The 20,890-nt window shown below is 44.0% G+C and overlaps 1 protein-coding gene across 1 annotated transcript in view; it reads right to left on the bottom strand.

The window, feature by feature from the left end:
• Positions 1-13,540: 13,540 nt before the first annotated feature.
• Positions 13,541-20,890, bottom strand: part of MTPN (myotrophin) — a 41,000-nt gene continuing 33,650 nt past the window's right edge. The window contains exon 4 of the mRNA XM_056124009.1: positions 13,541-16,027. Within this exon, the coding sequence (XP_055979984.1) occupies positions 15,941-16,027 (87 nt within the window). The 3' untranslated portion in view covers positions 13,541-15,940. The remainder of the gene's footprint in view (positions 16,028-20,890) is intronic.

The raw sequence follows: 20,890 nt of genomic DNA, 5'->3' as shown, positions 1-20,890 counted from the left end.
CTACCTGAGCCCATGTGCTGCTTGCACCCACGTGGCCGAGCACATGCAGTGCCTGAGCACATGTGTTGCCCGCATCTCCCCTCTTGAGATGTGTGCTTTCATGCTTTCATGTCTAATGCTTGGATGTGTGTAGGGGCTCTCCCCGCCCTTGGAGAAGCCCGGGTTCTCTCTTGAGCACGTTACTCTCCACTCTCCAAAACCTTTTCTCCCTCATTCCCTTCAAAACCTCCAATAAAACTGTGTAATTTCACTGTTTGTCTGCTCCTGAAATTCCTTTCTGTGAGGCGAGACAAGAACCCAATAACCCTTGGCCCCGGGTGGCAGAGAAAGGATAGGGAGAAAGGGACCGTCTTTCTCCTCCCCCACTTCACATGATCCACCCTTGGGGCTCACCGACATCAATTGGATTTAGCCGTTTAGCCCTAGTTAGAAAGCAGACATCCTGGTTTGCAGGGCCATGTGATGAGGAAACAGAGAGTAAGTAGTCCTGCTGTAACAGGGGCCGAGGAGGAGTGGAGGACCAAGGACAGGAGAGGGAAGTGCTGGAGCATCTGAGAGCTGACCTGTGGCTGCTTACGGCTCATACAGGTAGCTCTTAGGCAAACTCAGTCCTGCCAGCTCACATTCCCAAAGAAGGTGGGATGACTTTGGGAATGTGCAAGCAAAGTAATTTGAGTATTTTACATTAGAAAGATGCTAAGAAATGGACAAAGCTATCCAGGCATCCCTTCACTAGCTTACTTCAAGCCACTCTAGAATCCAACATCTACTTTCTAAAATGTATGTCCCTGCAAAATTCTATCTTATTCCTTGTTATTCATACAATTTAACTAATTATCATGAATAATTATATATAATAATTATAAAATTGGTCTTTTAACTAATCTTGACTTCTTTCTTTTGTTCTCAAGTGCATTTGGTTTAATATAAATTCTGCTGATAAGCTACACATTTTTTTTTTTGCATTAGCATGATTTTTCTCCATCCACATACTTTAAATTTTATCTGTTTTTTTTTTATAATTAAAGTGGAGTTATGTGGACAACATATAATTGGGTCATGTGTTTTGATCTGCTTACCAATTTTTATCTTTTAATTAATGCATTATACCCTACACATTTAAATGATTATTGATATATTGGACTGATATATACCATGTTATTACTTTCTATTTTTTTGTCCTTATTCTTTGTTACTATTTCTGTCTTCTGCCTTTTGGGACTTTAATAGAAACTTTACAGAATCCCATTTTCGCTCTCTCACATTTTTTAGTTTAATGGTGTTTCACTAATAAAAATTTTTAAAAAAAGAAAAATTTTGTTTTTCTGATTTCAATTGATGCAGCTGACAACATTCTACTCAAAATGATAATAGCAACAATATATTTGGTCATGTACATTTTGTGTATATACATATCATTGTAGGCATAAATGTATATTAATGTGTGAAATGAATGACAGCAATAATACAGGTATGAGAAGGAGAAATTAGAGCTAGTTTGTTATTATAAGACATTTAACCTACCTATAAAGTGGTATAATTTTTATTAGTGAGACACCATGAGGTACAGTTGTAGACTTACAAATTTTTTGTGCTTGGGTTTCAGTTATACAATGATCCAGTACCCATCCCTCCACCAGTGCCCATTCTCCATCATTTACATTTTTTAAAAAATTTTTGTTAGTGAAACGCCATGAGGTACAGTTGTAGACTTACAAATTTTTGTGCTTGGGTTTCAATTGTACAATGATCAAACACCCATCCCTCCACCAGTGCCCATTTTCCACCACCGCTGATCACAGTATCCCTCCCACCCCCCATCGCTCCCATCTCACCCTGCCTCTGTGGCAGGGCATTCCCTTTTGTTCTCTCCTTTTGGGTGCTGTGGTTTGCAAAAGAGGCATTGAGTGGCAATTATGTTTGGTCTATAGTCTACTTTCAGCACGCTTCTCCCATGCTGGGAGGATCCTCCCAACACCCTTTATTTGTTGCTCCCTTCTCTATCTGAGCTCCCTTTTCCCCTAGAGTGTGTGGCTGGCCTCCAAGCCATGCAGCAAAACTCCTGGTATTAATCTCGGCCACTCTTGGGTGTTAGTCTCCTATTTTGTTACTGTATGTTCCCCAGATGAATGCAATCTTTCTATGTCTATCTCTCTCTTTCTGACTCATTTCGCTTAACATGATACTTTCCATGTAGTACCACTTGTACGTAAATTTCATGACTTCATCTTTTCTAACAGCTACATAGTACTCCTGGAGTGTGGTGACGGCTGGGTAGTGGAGGTAGTGTCGATAGTGGAAGTCTGCCAGTGGGGTATTTATCTGGGTAGGGTGGGTCTTCTGTTCGCGATCCGATCCCTGGGTGGTTGATGGAAGCAGACAGGGCAGGGTAGGGTGGGGCTCCTGATTAGAATCCCTTTGTCACCTGTGGTTAGTGGGAGCAAGCAGAGAAACTCTGTTCCTGGGTCCGCGAGCTGGAGTCCAAGGTCTCAGAGAGTTCCGCTTATCTTGTTCTGTGGATCTTCAGTCGTGCGTGAGTCTTGGTCGGAGCTGCCATGCGGGTCCGGAAAGCGTCCTGGAGTGTGGCGACGGCTGGGTAGTGGAGGTAGGTCACGTAATGAGATTTAAAGACGACCGCTGGACTAGAGCTGTTACTGATTGGATTCCACGGGATGTCAAAAGACCGCGTGGCCGCCCACCTACCAGATGGTCAGACTTCTTCGTCAAGATCTTGAACGATCGGTTTGAGGCTCTTCATGTTCCCAGAGCGAACAGATGCCATTGGGCTACACTAGCACGCGACAGGGACAAATGGAGACGTTACTGGCGCCCGCTCGAGCAAATCGACAACTAACGGGAAGTTAAGTGATTAAGTGACATAGTACTCCATTGTGTAGATGTACCAGAGTTTCTTTAACCAGTCATCTGTTCTTGGGCACTCAGGTTTTTTCCAGTTTCTGGCTATTGTAAAGAGTGCTGCAATGAATAAACAAGTGCAGATGTCCCTTTGACTATACTTTTTTTTTTGCCTCTCTGGAATATATTCCCAGGAGTGGTATTGCTGGGTCAAATGGGAGCTCGATTTCTAATTTTCTGAGAATCGTCCATACTGTTTTCCAAAAGGGTTGGACCAGTCGGCATTCCCACCAGCAGTGAAGGAGGGTCCCTTTCTCACCACATCTGCACCAACACCGGTTGCTTTTGTTCTTTTGGATGTGGGCCAGTCTCTGTGGTGTGAAATGATATCTCATTGTTGTTTTGGTCTGCATCTCCCTGATGATTAATGATCTAGAGCATTTTCTCATTTTCTTTTATCTTCATCTGTTCCTTCTTCAGTGCTTTCCTTTATGTAATATAAATTTCTATTTTCCTTCTTTCAAAGAACTTCTACATATATTTTTTTGGAAGGTTTGCCTGAGAAAGACTTGTTTCTTCACAGCTGAAGTTTTGCACCTTGGGTAGAGAACTTTGTTTTTTTTTTTCTTTTTCTTTTCCTCTGTGTGTGTGTGTGTGTGTGTGTGTGTGTGTGTGTGTGTGTGTGTGTGCACGCGCGCGCACTTGGAAATATGTGACTTCATTCTCTTTTTGCTTGCATAGCTTCTAAGGAGAAGTTGGATGACATCTTTATCTTTGTTCTGAAATAGGTAAAATTTTTTGTCCCTTCTACCCCCAGATTCCTTCAGAATTTCCTTTTCATCTTTGATTTTCTATAATTTGAAAGTGATATACTTAGGTTTGCTTTTTTTTTTCTTTTTGGGTCACATCCAGCGATGCACAGGTGTTACTCCTGGAAATCAAACCCGGTTGGCCGAGTGCAAGGCAAACGCCCTACCTGCTGTGCTACCACTCCAGCCCCAGGTTTGCCTTTTTTTTTGCTTGAAACTGAGGAAAATTTTCCCTTGAGCTTCCTAGAACTGTACTTTGTCCTCTGATATTAATATTGGGGGGAAATTCTCCGTCATTATTTCTTTAAATATTTGTTTTGATCTTCTCTAATGCTCTGTTATTCCATTATGTATATATTAAACATTTTGAGTTGCTCCACAGATCTTAAATATTCGAGTCTCCTTTGCCTAGTCACCCTCTCTCTCGTTTCTTCCCTTCTTTGTTGTTTGCTTTCCAATAATTTTACTGATTATCTTCCAGCGCAGACATTCTCCTCAGCTGCGTCCCATCTGCTAATGAGCCCATCAAAGGCCTTCTTCCTTCTGGAATGCGGTTTGTGATCACTAGTGTTCCTTTAGTTTCTTCTTCGATTTTCATCTCTCTGATCACGTTGCCCACCTGTTCTTTATGCCGTCCACTTTATCCAGGGGGTAAAGCTTATCATAACTTATTCATCATGGTTGTTTTAAATTTCCAGTCTGATCAATCCAATTCTTCCCAAGCCATGTCAGATTCTGAAACTTGCTCTGTCTCTTCAAGTTGTGACTTTTCTTTCTTTTTTTTTTTTTTTTGCCCCTCTTGACATGCCTTGTCGTTTATTCCTTGACAGCCAGAGAGGAGGAACTGCAGTAAGTAGGCCTTGCCAGTGTGGTGGTGGGTGGGAAGGAACTGTATCCTTAGGATGAGCTCTCTTTCCGGGGGCCTGTGCCTCCCTCACATGATGCTTTCGGCGGCTCCCAGCCTCTTCCAGTGGAACTGTGTTGGCACAGATTCTCTTACCCAGATCAGCCTTTAATAATGCCAGCAGGGTGGGCTCTGGTAAACTCATTTCTCCTGATGGCGGTCCCCGTGGAGAAGAACAATAAGGTGCCTGGGTATGATCCAAGAGGGGTTTTTTGCCCTCTCCCTGCCAGAAGCCAGAGGGAACATTTCTCAGATATTTGCTGTGGGAAGTTCTGTTGGTAAATCTCTCTCTCTCTCTCTCTCTCTCTCTCTCTCTCTCTCTCTCTCTCTCTCTCTCTCTCTCTCTCTCTATCTCTCTCGGCTACTCTCCCCTGACTGGGAGGAGCAGGTTCTCAGTTGCTTCACTTGCCCTTTAGGTTTTCTTAAGAAGGGTTTTCTGCCCCTCCAAGTGCCTCTCCTTGGGCTCCCTTTCTCTCCCTCTCATTTCTGGGGGACTTCGCTTGCCTGGTAGCCTCCCCTCTGTCACAGACCCCAGGACGGTTGTTGATTTTCCAGTCTGAATGGGATCGAAGTCTCCCCTGCCCACCCTTCCTTCTTTGACCTCTAATCACGTTCCAAGGTCAGACCTAACGTGGAAACATCTAGTGGATGGGCGGAGCGAGCGTTTTCAGAGGGTCCGGGTTTATTTGCTTGTTCGGAGATTATGGGAGTGAGGTGAGGAGGGGCAGCAGCTATGACCTTCCTCGGGCCGCTCCTTAGCTCTGACCCCCGAGCCACACCATGACTCCTGCAAGCTCCCCAGGTCTGGATGACTCACCTGCCCCAGCCAGTCCCTGAAACTGCAGGCTCAGGTGTTTCCAAGTACGGAGGCCAGAGGCAGCTCGTCTGCTGGTGTGGGAGGGCAGCTGAGGAAGGGAGTTTTCCACGATTGCCAAGCCGTGGCTTGGAAGGCTGCCAGGATTCTCAAGGGTGATGTGGTCCGGTGGAAAGGAAACGAAACCACCGTCATTTTGAAGGACCCACAAGCCCAGGTAACATGATCTCACGTGTCTCTCATCTCAGGAGGGTTGGACTAGGGCTGGGGTGGACCACAGGGGACTCGGCTGCTCCTTCTACTGATTTATCAGTGAGGCCACTGGAGGCAGAATCACATTCTCGTTTGCTCTTTGGCCTTCTTTGGAAGAAGAACTTTAAGGTACTCCAGGAGTGAGATGTCTTTTTTGAAAGAATGCAGATACGTTGGCATCTGGAACTGGGTTTCTGAAATGAATGCTCTGAACTATTCATTGGTGTGGACAAAATGCCAATTTTGTGTGAGGTCCTAGTAGAGATTAAACAGTGGTGTTGGGCATATAACTTGCAGCCAGTACTCTGGGTCAGGGGCAAAGGCTCTGCAGGAATTAATCAACCAGTGTGTTTTGAGTATTTGTGTGCCTGTGGGGGATAGGATTTAAAAAACTGAAAGGAGAGGGAGCTAGTACAGGGTGTCTGCAGTTTCCAGATGTGTGGGACCCCAGTTTGACCCCCAGCACCACAGGCAACTACCCACCCCCGCCCTTGAACCACAGAGCACCACCTCATTTTGGGGTCTCTATTATTGAGTCACCTTGCTCAGCTGGCCAAGGATCACTGGGATTGGTCCCTGGATGTGCCCACCCTGTCTTCCCCCAAATAGAGGCAAAGTTCCTCCTTCCGTGCAGTAGAGTTGGGTTCGGTTCCCAGCACTGCAAAAGTCAAGGGAAAATGTGGCTGTACGTTGCTGAGCAGAGCTTGGGGGAGATTTCAAGGGAGGTGTGGATATTTTTTTTTCTCTTTTGGGTCACACCCGGTGATGCAGAGGGGTTACTCCTGGCTCTGCACTCAGGAATTACTCCTGGCGGTGCTTGGGGGACTATATGGAATGCTGGGAATCGAACCTGGGTCGGCTGCGAGCAAGGCAAATGCCCTACCCGCTGTACTATAGCCCCAGGAGATGTGATTTTGGAAGCGATTCTTCATAAAAGGCACTGGAGCTCTTTTTTTTTTTTTTTTGGTTGGTGGGGGGAGCAGAGCACTAAAGCAGGGTTCAAGGGACCTGATGATCTCTCCTGGCGGTACAGTGTCCAACTCTACAGGCACTAGTGTTTGGAGGTTAGGCTGGTTGAGGTGGTGCTTCCTGGCCAGTTCTTGGTGGATTATGTTGTACTGTGGGGCCTGTATGATCTACATCCCTGGGTGTCATCTCCTTGGCTCACCCCTGAGATTCTTGCTACTGCAATAACGTTACTGTGCTATAAACAAGATTTAATATACCTTTTGTGGAGAGTAGCTCCTTGTGAATGAAATTAAGGTTTCTTAGTTGCTGGGACACAGGAAAAGAGTGTCAAGAAAGCCTGAAAAGCTTATTTCTGAATATTCTTACACATCTTTCTCCACCACACACAGACACACACACATGCACACAGTTATTGGAAACTTTAGTTGTTGGGATTCTATATGGATGTTTTCAGGTTCCTTTAAATCTAGCAGGACTATGTTCTCAAAACATAGTTTTTAAGCACTTTGGGTTAGTTATCTCGACCCATTTTGTGCACAGAATCAAAGTTAAACTGGGGTTCTGGCTGGGTTCATCTTGCCTGCATAGCCATTAGCATTTTTTTTTCTTTTTGGGTCACACCTGGCAATGCACAGGGGTTACTCCTGGCTCTGCACTCAGGAATTACCCCTGGTGGGGCTCAGGGGACCATATGGGATGCTGGGAATCAAACCGGGGTCAGCCGCGTATAAGGCAAACGCCCTACCTGTTGTGCTATTGCGCCAGCTCATTTTTTTTTTCTTTTTGGGTCACACCCAGCGATGCACAAGGGTTACTCCTGGTTCTGCACTCAGGAGTTACTCCTGGCGGTGCTCAGGGGACCATATGGGATGCTGGGAATCGAACCCGGGCCGGCTGTGTGCAAGGCAAAGGCCCTACCCGCTGTGCTATCTCTCCAGCCCCTCCAGCTCATTTTTGAGCCCATTGGTGAGTTTAGGCTAAGTTGGCTCACCTGTGCTAATCTTTGATCTGTAGAGGCTGTGGGCATCTTAATGGAAACTCTGAGGCCCATTAAGCAGCACGGGGCGGGGGTGGGGGGAAGTAAAGTTGGGCAAGGGGGAGCTTGTTTTCGAGTATTATGCTAAATGCAGCAATGCACACAGGTGAGCCTGTTTGGAATGCAAGTTCGTGTGTGTTGGGGATAGATCTGAGACCTCATTTTATTTATTTTTTTGGTGTGTCCTTGTACTGGTCCTTTTATTTTTTTTTAATTTAATAGCTTATTTATATAAAAGTAAAAAAGTAAGTAAAGGCCCTCCCGTTGATCGTCGATTTGCTGGAGCGGGCCCAGTAACGTCTCCATTGGAGACTTTGTTGTTACTGTGTCTGGCATATCCAATACTCTTGGTAGCTTGCCGGGCTCTCCGAGAGGGGTGGAGGAATCGAACTCGGGTCGGCCATATTTAATTTTTAATAGTGAGACATCATGAGGTACAGTTGCAGACATACACATTTTTGTGCTTGGGTTTCAGTTCTACAATGATCAAATACCCATCCCTCCACCAGTACCCATTTCCCACCACCACGGATCCCAGTATCCCTCCCACCCCCCATTTCCCCCATCCCACCCTGCCTCTGTGGCAGGGCATTCCCTTTTTTTCTCTCTTATTGGGTGTTGTGGTTTGCAAAAGAGGCAATGGGTGACAATCATGTTTGGTCTATAGTCTACTTTCAGCATGCTTCTCCCATCCTGGGAGGATCCTCCCAACACCTTTATTTGGTGTTCCCTTCTCTATCTGAGCTCCCTTTTCCCCTAACACTAATCTCGGGCCATTCTTGGGTGTTAGTCTCCTATTTTGTTACTTTATGTTCCCCACAGGAATGCAATCTTTCTATGTGTATCCCTTTCTTTCTGAGGCATTTCACTTAACATGATACTTTCCATGTAGTACCACTTGTATGTAAATTTCATGACTTTGTGAGACCTCATTTTAAAGTGTTACCCTTTTGAATCTTCTGAAATTTGAGAGTTCAATTTTCTTTTTTATCTTTTTGGGTCACACCCAGCAATGCACAGGAGTTACTCCTGGTTCACGCACTCAGGAATTACTCCTGGCAGTGCTCAGGGGGCCATATGGGATGCTGGGAATCGAACCCAGGTTGGCTGTGTGCAAGGCAAATGCCCTACCCGCTGTGCTATTGCTCCAGCCCCGAGAGTTCAACTTTTAAGATAATTCTGTTGGCTCATATAACCCAAACAAACTGCCCCCCCCCCCCCCCGCAACACACAACTTAATGTACTTTTTCTTGTTAAAAAAAAAAATCCCTTTTTCTGTTGTTGTTGCCGTGACTGGGGGTCGCTCACCAGGGTTGTGGGGTGGGAGTGGAATCACCATCTCATGTCTGCAAGGCAGCTGCCCGCCCACCCACCCAGAAATATCCCCGAGTGCAAAGAATTCCTCTCGGATCTCTGCATCATTAGGCCACGGCAAGGTGTCCTGAGTGGACGGGTTGCCTGTGGCGAAGTGACAGATGTCTGGTTTTACTTATTTATTCTGCTTATTGAGTATCCTGATGAAAAGAGTGGCTAATAATAACGTGGAACAAGACTTGAGCTCATAGCTACTGACATGAGACGAACCACAGGACCAGGGTAATGGTCCCTTCAAGGACAAGGGGAAGGCATAGGATGAAGATGAGGAGCTGGTGTCACTGCCCGGTGTTTGTGGCAGGACCTGAGAAGCACAAGCACTTGGAGTCCTGAGGGCTTGGGAATGGGGCCCTTTGTCAAGCAAGACTTGCACCAGATGTGCTCTCCCTCCCTGGGCTCTGGCTCCTGGAGGCCCATCAGGGGGACTGAGCCCTGGTGCAGACCAGCTTAGTGAGCCCATGCAGCGCACAGAGGTGGTCTTGGAGCCCGGCTCCTCACATGCACTGGGGGACAGGTCATTAGCGGGTGCCCGGACAGCTCTACCAGGGCTTCCTCGGCATCTGTGGAGATCAGTTGACCACTTGCCTTTCACTCATTTGACCACCGAAGTCAGATGTGGGAAATGGAGTGCAATGTACCTGAGGTCAGAGGTTTTCATTCAAATAAAAGTTGCCGGAACTACTGTTTTTAAAACAAAAGTGCCCAGGGCTGGGGTCTCAGTGCTGAGTCATAGCAAAGCTTCTAGTAGATTCTGTAAGCCCTGAAGTTTGTTTATAAGCGTGATTTTGAATGTCTTGTTGAGGGTTTCAAAGACTGTTGATCTAAAATCAGCCAGAATTGAATTTTATTGTTTGTGGTCTTTTTTTCTTTCTTCTTTTTTTTCTGAGGCAGACCTGGAGCTGCTCAGGGTTTACTCCTGGTTCTTTGCTTGGGGATCTCTCCTGGGAGGGCTCGGGGGACCATATGTGGTTCTGGGATCGAACCTGGGTTGGTCAGGTGAAGGCAAGTGCCCCGACTGCTGTACTATAGTTCCGGCCCCAGTTTACGATCTATTTACTGGCTGTGAGCAAGTTCATTAACCTCTTTTTGTCCATATTTATGGTATCATTGAGAAAATTGACCAAGGCAATATGAAAAGTTTTCAGCACAGTGCCCACCCTTGGTTGTCATCCAACAAATCATTTTCTTTTTCAATACTTCCGATCTCCTTTCAGTTGGAAAACTGACAAATTCACATTGATCTAGGGTTTTCTGGCCTTCTGAAGTGTGACTAGCAGATCACAAGGGAAGGAAACATGGTTAGTTGGGTAGGTTCCCTGATATAATGACTGTCACCATGACTAGGTAACATTAGTTAGGGGGGATCAGGAAGAAGGCATGGAGAGATAAAATACAATTCTAGACTTGTTGGCAAACACAGAAAGTCAGGGGATGGGGTGGAAAGTTCTTAAAAATCAAACAATATAAGAGCTTACTAGCAGTCCGCCCGACCAGCCAGCCTTCAGGAGTTCGAAGTGTCTCATTGCTGTTCTGATGAGAGGCTGGGGTTCTTGGGGCTGCCAGTCTTCAGTGCTGCAGCTGCTGAGTGCACAGAAGTCCAGGTGCCTGGTCACATCTTCACTTTGCTGCTTGTAAGCTGGTTTCAGGAGGCCACAGTTGCGCCATCACCTCCGTATCACCACCCCAGGTCAACATCCCCTCACTGGATCAGTGAGTCTGGCATTAGTCTTTCCATGTTAATGTGTGTTTGCAATAGATCAGCAAGACTTCTTACTTTTTGGTTCTAGGGATTTTAATCCGTGGGAAATGTACTTTACTATGAATTATATCTCTGGCTCCATGATATACTTTTATTTTTCTTTTTGGGTCACACCCGGCGATGCACAGAGGTTACTCCTGGCTCATGCACTCAGGGTTTACTCCTGGCGATGCTCAGGGTAGCATATGGGATGCTGGGAATTGAACCCGGGTGGACCATGTGCAAGGCAAATGCCCTACCTGCTGTACTATTGCTCCAGCCCCGATATACACAATTCTTATAAAGATGCTTGGCCAGTTATCTGAGTACAGGGACACTTCGGTGTTAAACCCCCTCCCCCCACCCCGTTACTCCTCACCCCACTGCACTGAGCCAGGATTTACAAAATCAAATTTATCTCCCATTTGACTGTATACTGATTTGACCTCAGTAGTTCTGGACAAATAAAGAAGTCCAATGCTACCAGAGCGACTACATTTTATTCTCAACTGGAAATCTTTCTTTGGATGATGGCTGATCAGGAAGACAGCAGATCCGACATTGGAACTGATTAGGCGGTACCAACAGGGCAGTTCTGGGCCAACATACGGTGTCCACAGTGGAAACTGGAGTACTGGACTGGAAGGAAGTCGTAGGGACAGCTGAGGAGCAATCCCTGTGAGGTGCAGCTGGCCAAGACAGGACACCCAGCCCATCCCCCTACTTTCTTGCATGTTCTCTTCACCCTAAGGATGTAGGCAGGGTTCAACTCTCAGCATCTCAGCCAAAGAAAATGTCACCCTGGGCTATGGTGGACTAGGAAGCACTGTCCTGAGCAGGTGACAGGACAAGCTTCAGGGCAAACACTCTCTGCATACTAAAGAACACTGACCCTTCTCACTGGTCTTTCATTTTCATCTTACTCCATCTTACTAGGACTTCTTTTGCCTAGAACCTAACTGGGCAAGTTTGAGGGTTTTTCAGGAATGGAGAATTTTGCTGTGTCACGTGTTCAAAGTTCCCATGCACTTTCCCTTCAGGAATGAACATGGGGTCTGTAAATGTGAGCTGACTCACTTGTAAGGCCGGTTACCAGAGACGGCTGGGCCCAGCCCCAGTTTGATTCAGCAGCCCTGCACTAGGACTTTCTAGCAGGTTCCCCAGTCCAGGGTGATATTGCGAGCCCAGGGACATCACTGGTGATGCAGGGAAAGAAAAAATATTACAGAGCTGAGACATTAGCCATGGTCGACTGTATAGCAATTCTCCGATCACAAAACCACCTCACAGCAAGCATTCTGGAAGCGAAAGCAAGCTTGCTGTGTGCCTTCCTCTGATACTGGGCTGCTCTTCAATCATGCTATCAGGCGGTTCTGTTCTGTTAAAAATAGAATTAATCCCCTTTAAAGACACACACTCTCAACATGATTCCGTCTTCTCCCGTGATCAGTCCAGCCACAGGCAAACATGCCGTCCCATGTCTATACTTGTTCGCAATGTCAAAGTTCTGAAACTCTGGTTTGTATGTTTTGGGGATCATTAACCATTTCAGAAGGAAACTTCAGTCATCTTAGAGCTGTTGACAAGATTCCGGTGGAATAAACATAACCCATACAGGATCCTGTTCAGTTTCCAAGTTCCAAGTAATTTAGTGTGAAATCAAAATGTTTATCCTGAATGTGCATCCTAAAAACTCGAAGAGGCAAGTTTAGGACATGTGAACACATGAAAGTACAGAAGAGGATCACCATGACCTTGTTTCCTTTAACATTAAGATGCTCATGGCCTACAACATGCTACTTTGTTTACTAGTAAACAAAGAGGTTTACAGAACTTTATTAATCAACAGAATGTTCTTTACCAGGAGACTGATACAAATGCAGATCTGAGCAACACGGTTCATTTCCATGAAATCTTTCATAGCTCTTATTTTCTTCCTAGCTTATTTTTTTTTTAAGAGGAGGAACAAACAGGGGGAAGTTTTAGATTCATTAAATATTAGAGTCAACCAAAAACCTGGTATTTGGTTTGGAGAAGACTAGAAAAGGAGGGCAGTAGCCGGGAGTGTGGGGGGTAGGGGAGAAGTGCTACCGACACGTTTGCTATAGCACAATTCAAGTTTATTCCATTTGTTCTTGCAACACAAAACTTAAACACAGTATTATTTAGCATTCAGATATACATGAGCAAGGATAATTATGAGAAACCTATCCAAAGTATTACATTGTGGAAAAAATAAACTCAAATATATATCAAAATGCACAAAGTACTAGTCTTCCTCCATTACTGCTTAGAAAGATATGATTGTTTCTCCATTTACAAAATAGAATTAAATTTTTAAAATTTTGCATGCAAAACACTGCAGTTGCTTATGTAGGAGGGCACTCTCACCAGCTTCTGCTACACACAGTCGAGTATACAATATTGCGGGAAAGAAAACAGCAGCTCAGTTGAAGTTTTAGGGAAGAAAATCAAACAGATACATATCGATTTAAAACTCATTATTTGGGAAAAAATAAATGCAGAAAGGGCCCATTTGCTAGCAGTGACTACACACTGCACCCACCGATGTCTCCTGGGTGCCCACTGGATTTGGAAGGTGAGCAGTGCATAGAAGAACTGCTTGGCTAGACTCAGGTGCTGAATTTGAGTTACAAGTCTACAGGATACCAACCAGTCTGAAGCTGCAAGATGTTAGTACACTGATGTAAACAGATAAATCACCTGTTTTTACTTGATATAGTGCATACGAAATGACTTAATACAAAACTACAGAACATGCAAACTCTTTTCTGAGATGTTAAATAGTGGAGAACAGAATTACTTAATCTTTCATTAATGCACATGGTACCAAAAAAGCAGACATGATTTTAGTTTCCTTTACTCAAAACATGAACATTAAGTGTTGTGAATTTCTCTGCCAAGTGGTTCAGAAATACATTATAAATAACTGAGTTAAAAAAAAACTGTAAGAAGAAAACTGTAAACCAACTTGGTCAGCCTACTCTATGTTTATACGTTATCCTCTTAAGCAATTGCTCTTTAATTGTGGGGTTTACAAAATGGCTAAGAAAGATCGGGGAAGGCGAAGTAGCCTCTACTGCTATACAAAGGACATCAGGAGAAATATACAAAGAATCACGTGGTTTCCTGGTCAGTGACCAGAGAAAGCAGACCAGGTTCAGGTAGGATAGGACAGTGCACTCTCTGCCAACTACGACAAACCAGTCTGAAAGGAAAGGTAAAAAGAACCGTGTCGAGGGGGAAATCCACATTTCCGAAGAGCATGTGTCAAGAGGTGAAGGTAGAGATAGCCCACACCTCATCAGTACACTGTGAGACCGACAGAGTGCCCCCACCTCCAACGAGGAGCACTTCACATTTCAGCTCAGTGACGCTGTCAAGCATGGAGTATTGACTTTAATCCAACTCTCAGAGGCTGCACCAAGACAGCAGCGCAAGCCAAACACATCCAAGTACTTAAATCACCATTCTGTGATTGTTTTCTTGTCTCGGGACAATTACAAGGCTAAATTATTTATAAGTGAAAAGTCACAGGATTAAAAAAGGGTTCATGGGGCAAATCACACTCACTCACGCATGCATGCACCCACCCACACACACACACACACACACCAATCACCAATCAGCAACTGGTCAGTAAAATTTATTAACCAGCCTGATTGTTCTTGGTACTGGTTAACCCTGCTGTAGAATGCTACATTGCCTTTAAAAAATATTGACTATCCACAATCAGAATACAAGTCCCAAACCCACTCCCACCCCCACTTTTTAAAAATTTGAGGTACATTCAATTATTGCATGATTTGGTAAGGAAAAACCCTAATATTTTTAGTAATCATACGGATGGCAAGTCAAAGAAATTAAAATATTTTTAATGTCAGAAAATTAAGGTTCTATGCCTTAGGTCGTACTGCTTGATGAAATAAATGTGAAAATGTATCTAAATACCTAAATATCTCTGCAGGCCACAGAACATGACTCGGGGGCACTGTCTCTCAGAACAGACTCTGCTTGAAGGATGCATGATTAGAAAGAGTACATGGGTTGGGACGGCAAGTGTTCAGCAGAAGCCCAGCCACACTCAAGAGGAAATTGGTAATATGCAGATTTCTGAAGGGATGGGGTTAAATTTGTTCAAACAGTAACTCTCACCCCAATGGCAGCTTTGGTGCAATTAAATCATCAGCATCCAAGAGGGGTCTGAGAAAGGCATTCCAAAGAACATTCCTTAATTCTCCAAACATAACTGAAACCAGTCCATTCAAACCGCAAATCAAGAAAACCCATTGGTTACTGAGACAGCTGTTTACTCCATTTATGATACAAACAGGCTTATGGCTATGATTCTATTTTTTTTTTTTTAAATCTCCTTTACTACCAGAAGGAGTCTGAATGTGTTTCAATGTTATAGATATATCTTAAATCTAGAGGAGGGAAAAAAAAAAAAAGACAACATACTGGAATGATTTTTTCCTTTCGACTTCCAAAAGTTAAGATTTTTATAAATAAGTCAGTTCTAGGTAAAGACTGATGAAACTCATGTGAAAGAGGAGAGGAAATCCCAAGTTCAGTCACCCAGCGATTTCGGGCTGTGCCCTGCTCGCTGAAACTGAGCTTCCACATAAAGCTGAACGTCACTGGGGGAAGATTTGGTCACCAACCACAGGCAGCGCCCCGAGATGCCAGGGGGTCCCCAATAGAGTGCATCTTAAGGCAGAAGGCTAGAGCTAATTGCTTATCTCAGCACCCTAAGTTTACATGGCGGCAGCCACCCCTGCTGGCAGCTACGGCTACCGAATAGGTAGAGTTGGCCTTTGTGTCAGCGGACCCTTGACACAACCTCGTTAAGTTAGCTGGGGAGCTAAAAAAGGTCAAATGATAACTGGTGTTTTGCTATGGCTCTCCCTGGGGCACCGGCTGCGTCTCTGACGAGGCAGGGCAAAGAGGCTGACTTGATCAGGAATCCTCGTCAGAGCCTGCTCAGGGTTTCTCCCCTCCCCCACATTTGTTTTCTGGAAGTCTGATTGGTAATGAATTTCTCTCTCCCCTCACCCCTCTAGAAGAACTGAGCTGAAGAAGCTGGCAGATAGAGTGACAGACAGACAGGCAGCAGTGTGAGGCCACAGGAGAGTCATTCTTCGAGAGCTGTCAGCCCATCTGTCCATCACTGAAGAAGAGCTTTGATTGCCTGGTTGTCAGTGGCTTCGAAGGCAGTTAGTCCATCTGGACCTTTCACAGTCTTATCAGCACCCTGGAAGAGAGAGGAGAGAGTCTTCATCACCATATGCGCCCCGCAAATGAGAAAGAAAGGCTCATTATTCGGCACAGGCTAATGCTTGGAGGGGGAATTAAAAAATTCCTTTACTAACGGAGCCCGTTCTACTGAAGGGGGCTAAGAACCCCCAAAACAGTTGGCATGGTTATGGATTTAGCTTTAAATAAGCCGCATTGTTAGTTCAGGCAGTAAAAACTCTAAGCTACAGACACAGCTCTGTGGCTTACAACTTGCCAGTAACATGAGCAATGAATAGCTTTATTTTAAACTATCAACTCTAATTAAGTAATCTTTAAAAGAAGTGAATGTCTCTATGTGTTGTATAAAATAGGAAAAATGACTGCTTTTGTTCAAGAAGGTGGCAATAGGTGGCAAAATGGACTCTTCGCTTTTTTAGACAAGTTTCTTTTAGACAAGTTCCCAGAGAACAACTCGGACACTGGCTGTGAGTCATGAAACGCAGCGGCAAGAGATTAGGAGGTGACAGGAGGTTCCCTGCTGGACCCGAGGAAGATGCTGGAGCTGGGGCTGGCTGGGAGCTTCAGCGTCATGTGCTGTTCAGAACAACTCGCACACAACACAGCCTTTCAGTTTTGAGAATGTGCGCATAAGCCTTTGTGCGTATAGTTGTGTCAGGTAATCTCTCACCAGAAGGAAAGCCCCAGAACAGGAATCTTGTCTGTGTTATTAACTGTTCCCTGTCTCTAGAAAGGTGCTTGGTGCACTGAGGTACCTGCTCCCAGATCACGACCGAATCCCTCAAACGCAATTTGAGTGATCTGTGTTAGATCCTATCCCGCCCAAGGTTCAGTCACCAAAAAGCCTCCAGTGGGGACCGGAGGACTAGCACAATGGCCAGGGCGTTTGTCTTGCGCGCAACCGACCCGGCTTTGGTCCTAGCATCCCAGATGGAGATGGTCCCCTGATCACTGCCAGGAGTAATTCCTGAGTGCAGAACCAGGAGTAAACCCGGCACATCGTCATCGTCAGTGTGACTGAAAAAGCCAAAAAAAAAAAAAAAAAAAAAACCCCAAAAAACAAACAAAAAACCCTCCAGTGTCTTGTAGTTCTCTGGCTCATCTGAGGACTATAGAATAATCTAAACTTGATATCACAAATCCTTTAGAGACCAAGTCTAGTCAAAAATATCACTTTTTCCCCCTATTAATCTTTCTTGAATCCTAGGGAATTTCTCCTCATTTCTGAAGATCCTGTGTTGGATCTATACACTCAAGGGCCATATGGAATGAATGCCTCATCCCATTTATCTGGCAAATCCATTCAACCCATTTGACAGTATTTACTGAATGGCTGCTACACAGACACTGTACCAAGGTTGGAGAATCAAAGAAAAACAAGCTCGTCTGCCAGACTAGCTAGTGTGGGAGAGTAAAATTAACCAGTATGACATAACAGGGTGTGAAAAATAATATTGCACACACAGAAGTGCCCATAAACCAGAATGGGATGTGCAGGCTAAAGTCTTCCTGCATGAGGTAATACTTAGACTGAGTCTTGATGAGCATAGACAAGCTGACTATAAACCAGCATGGAAAATGATAGTCTAGGAAATGTTCCCCTATTACAAAAGCCAACACTTTATCAACACCTAATTTCCTGACCCCAACACACACAAACCAAATCCTGGCTGAATACTGCCCACCAAAGAATGTATTTTAAGCATTTTAAGGGATGTTTTTCAGAGCTGATACTTTATGTAGCACAAAATGAAAGAGTAAGTGTGTGGTGATATACGGGGTAGTCCACTTTTTTTTTTTATGGTCAATATACATGAATGCAAGTGATTTTTGTATTCTACAGCCTCATTAAGTTTGCTTTATGGTAAGAGCGTGTTGACTTTGGGGTTTTCTGTATGTAAGACCTATAAAATCATGTCATCCTCAAAAAACAGACAATTTTACATCTTTCTGTTTTATCTAATAGTTCTAAGCTGAGCAGGAGTGATCTTTTTCCTGATTTTGGAGAAAAATATTTCAATTTTTCACTCTTGAGTATGTTAGCTATGGGGTTATCCTAAATGGTATCCTTATGTTGAAATATAATCTTTTATCCCAAACCATTTAGCACTTACTATGAAAGAATGTTGAATTTTGTTAAACACTGTTTCTGCTATTAAGAGGATCATGGATTTTATCTTCATTCTACTAATGTGACATATTTACTGACTGAATATGTTGAACCCCTCCTTGCATCCCAGGAATGAATCCTACTTGATCATTGTGTAGAATTTAATGGTGATTTCAGTTTGTTGGCTTTTTGCTGAGAACTTTTGCATCCATGTTCATGAAGGATACTGGCTTGTTATACGTTTCTCTTGTAAAATTCTTATCTGGTTTTGATTTTTAGATAATATTAGCTTATTAAAATGAGTTTGGGAGCATTCTCTCCACTATTTTGGAAAACTATGAGAATGACTAGTAATCGTTCTTTTAAAATTTACAAGTTAAGTCATTTGGTATTGGGAAGATTCTTAAAGGTTAAAATACACAACACTTCCATCATTTTAAGGGAAACAGACTTAACAAGGGTATCTAGAAGACCAGTATGATTAGTTTTCTCTCTGTTAATTTCTGCAATGCTCCCAAAAGAAAGAATCAGGAGACCAAGAACTCAGCCCTATTCATTAAATTATAAATAACAAGACATTCGACCTTACTTTTTATGGTTGAACTGCCATAGCAAAGGGAACCTACAGTAACAATGGACTAAGTTACTTTTTTTCCCCTCAGAAAATAAGTGTACAAAGGTTGGTAGGCTGGTCTGTGCTGTAAGGTCATTTTTCCCAGGGAACTCGTCCTCATTGAAGCAGCTTCTCCTTGACATATATGGCCTGCTGATTGGGGTAAAACAAACACAGTAACTGGCTTTAACATATTTTAGGCTGAACTCCAAGTGGCATATGGCAACTGTGCACAACTCAGACTTAAAGTCATAGCTATTACACAGGAAACCAAAACTTGCTCAACAAACGTCCTCTTTCTAAAAGGCAAATGGAAAAACGCACACGGGAGACAATTTACAGCTTCATCTTATTCTGAAAATATTTTGGAAGTCAGCAATGCCTGACTTCAATCAAAATCACACTTGAATAACGACAGCAACTTTACTCTGAATTCATTGTAGTCATATCTCAAACAAAATGTGCTCTTCAAGTTTTTCTTGTATGTGTACAACTTGCCTCTCCTTTCTCCCACCCCACTTCCCTCTCCCTTTTTCTATCCCAGGGAGACTGTGAGCTCTTGTCCACGGCTGTGGTCCTTGGCTCCTGCCTTCTGGTGTTTGGCCTTCCCACCTGGTCTATATGCTCTCTTCGGACCATCTTATCCATAATAATGTTCCACCTTTCCCCCAACCCCGAACATCTATCTTGAACTTTAAATCCTTGAATATAAACACTACCTCTGAGACTTAATCAGTTCAAGTTCCACAAATACCTCACACTCAACCCTTCCTAAAATGCTTTCCTCTATAGGGGCCATTCATGGCAGTGCTGGGGGACTATGAAATGCTGACGACTGAACTCACAGCTCTGTACATGCTGGGGATGTGCTCTACCACTTGGTCTAAGACCACCACCCCTCTACCCCTGCCCCCACTTTTAAAATGACTTCCCCCCCTAATCTGCTTTCCCAGTTATTCTATCATGGTGATAAACACACCATTTTCCCTTATATGTGGAGACTGTGTAGTTTTCCTTGTTTACTCTTCATATTAATTCAGTCACCAAGTCTCTCAACTTTACTCTTTTCAACATTTCTCACTTGTCCCATATGTTTCCACTGTTGTCTTAGTCCAGAATGGTCATATAAAGATTCTAATGCATTAGTTTTTTATTCTTCCCCCTACCTCTTACATAAATCAATTTCAGACCACAGTGATCCGATTTTTGAAAACACAAGACTTACCTACCTGTGAAGCTGTGATGGCATCCCAGAAACTAAAGATAAATAAAATAACGCACTATTTGCTTGATCACCGTCTGAAAGTTTTACTTCCTCCTTCCGGACTATGTTGCAGCCATAAAGCACTGTGTTCTGTTTTGCGCCTGTGACACTGTTCAAATGCTGCTTCAGCTTGGCATGTTGTCTCAACACCTTATTAGATTTTTTGAAACCAAGTTCCCAAGATTTCCAGAACCACACTCAAATTTCCCCCTTCAAATCCTTGCTTTTTTTTTCCCCCCTTGCTTTTTGGGTCACACCCTGTGATGTACAATGGTTACTCCTGGCTCTGCACTCAGGAATTACTCCTGGTGGTACTGGGGGACCATATGGAATGCTGGGAATCAAACTCGGGTCGGCCACATGCAAGGCAAACGCCCTACCGGCTGTGCTATCGCTCCAGCCCTACATCCTTGTTCTTTTACAAACAAAATCCAGTCCCAGCAATCTGAACACTTTCACACACTTGTTGTTCATTTCACACACCTGACTTCCTACTTACTAAGTATGTGACTAGTAGGATCCAAGCTATTAATCTTTGAATTCCCCAGGCCTTGCATAGCAATTGGTAACAGGCAGTCAATAATGTGTATTCAATGAAACAGTACTGAGGTAGGGCCTGGACATACCTGACAAAGAACTGGACAAAACAGCTCACTGAAGACAAATTACTGAGAGGAATGTGACATTGCCACGTGAATAGGCTGCCCCATGGCAAACAATACACAATATTTTCAGGTAATTTCTAGAAAAAAAGACCTTTTGTTCTGATATCTAAGTTGACTCAGCACTGGCAGGCTGTCTTTCTATATTTAGAATCTGATTCAGGTGATAGTTTCCTGGCAGAAGATGAGGCCAAGTTACATGGCTTGAATAG

Source organism: Sorex fumeus, unplaced genomic scaffold (assembly GCF_029834395.1).
Source record: "Sorex fumeus unplaced genomic scaffold, SorFum_2.1 ptg000048l, whole genome shotgun sequence".
NCBI classification, from domain to species: Eukaryota; Metazoa; Chordata; class Mammalia; order Eulipotyphla; family Soricidae; genus Sorex; species Sorex fumeus.
The sequence above is the reverse complement of the archived record's forward strand: the minus strand, read 5'-3'. Positions and strand labels throughout refer to the sequence as shown.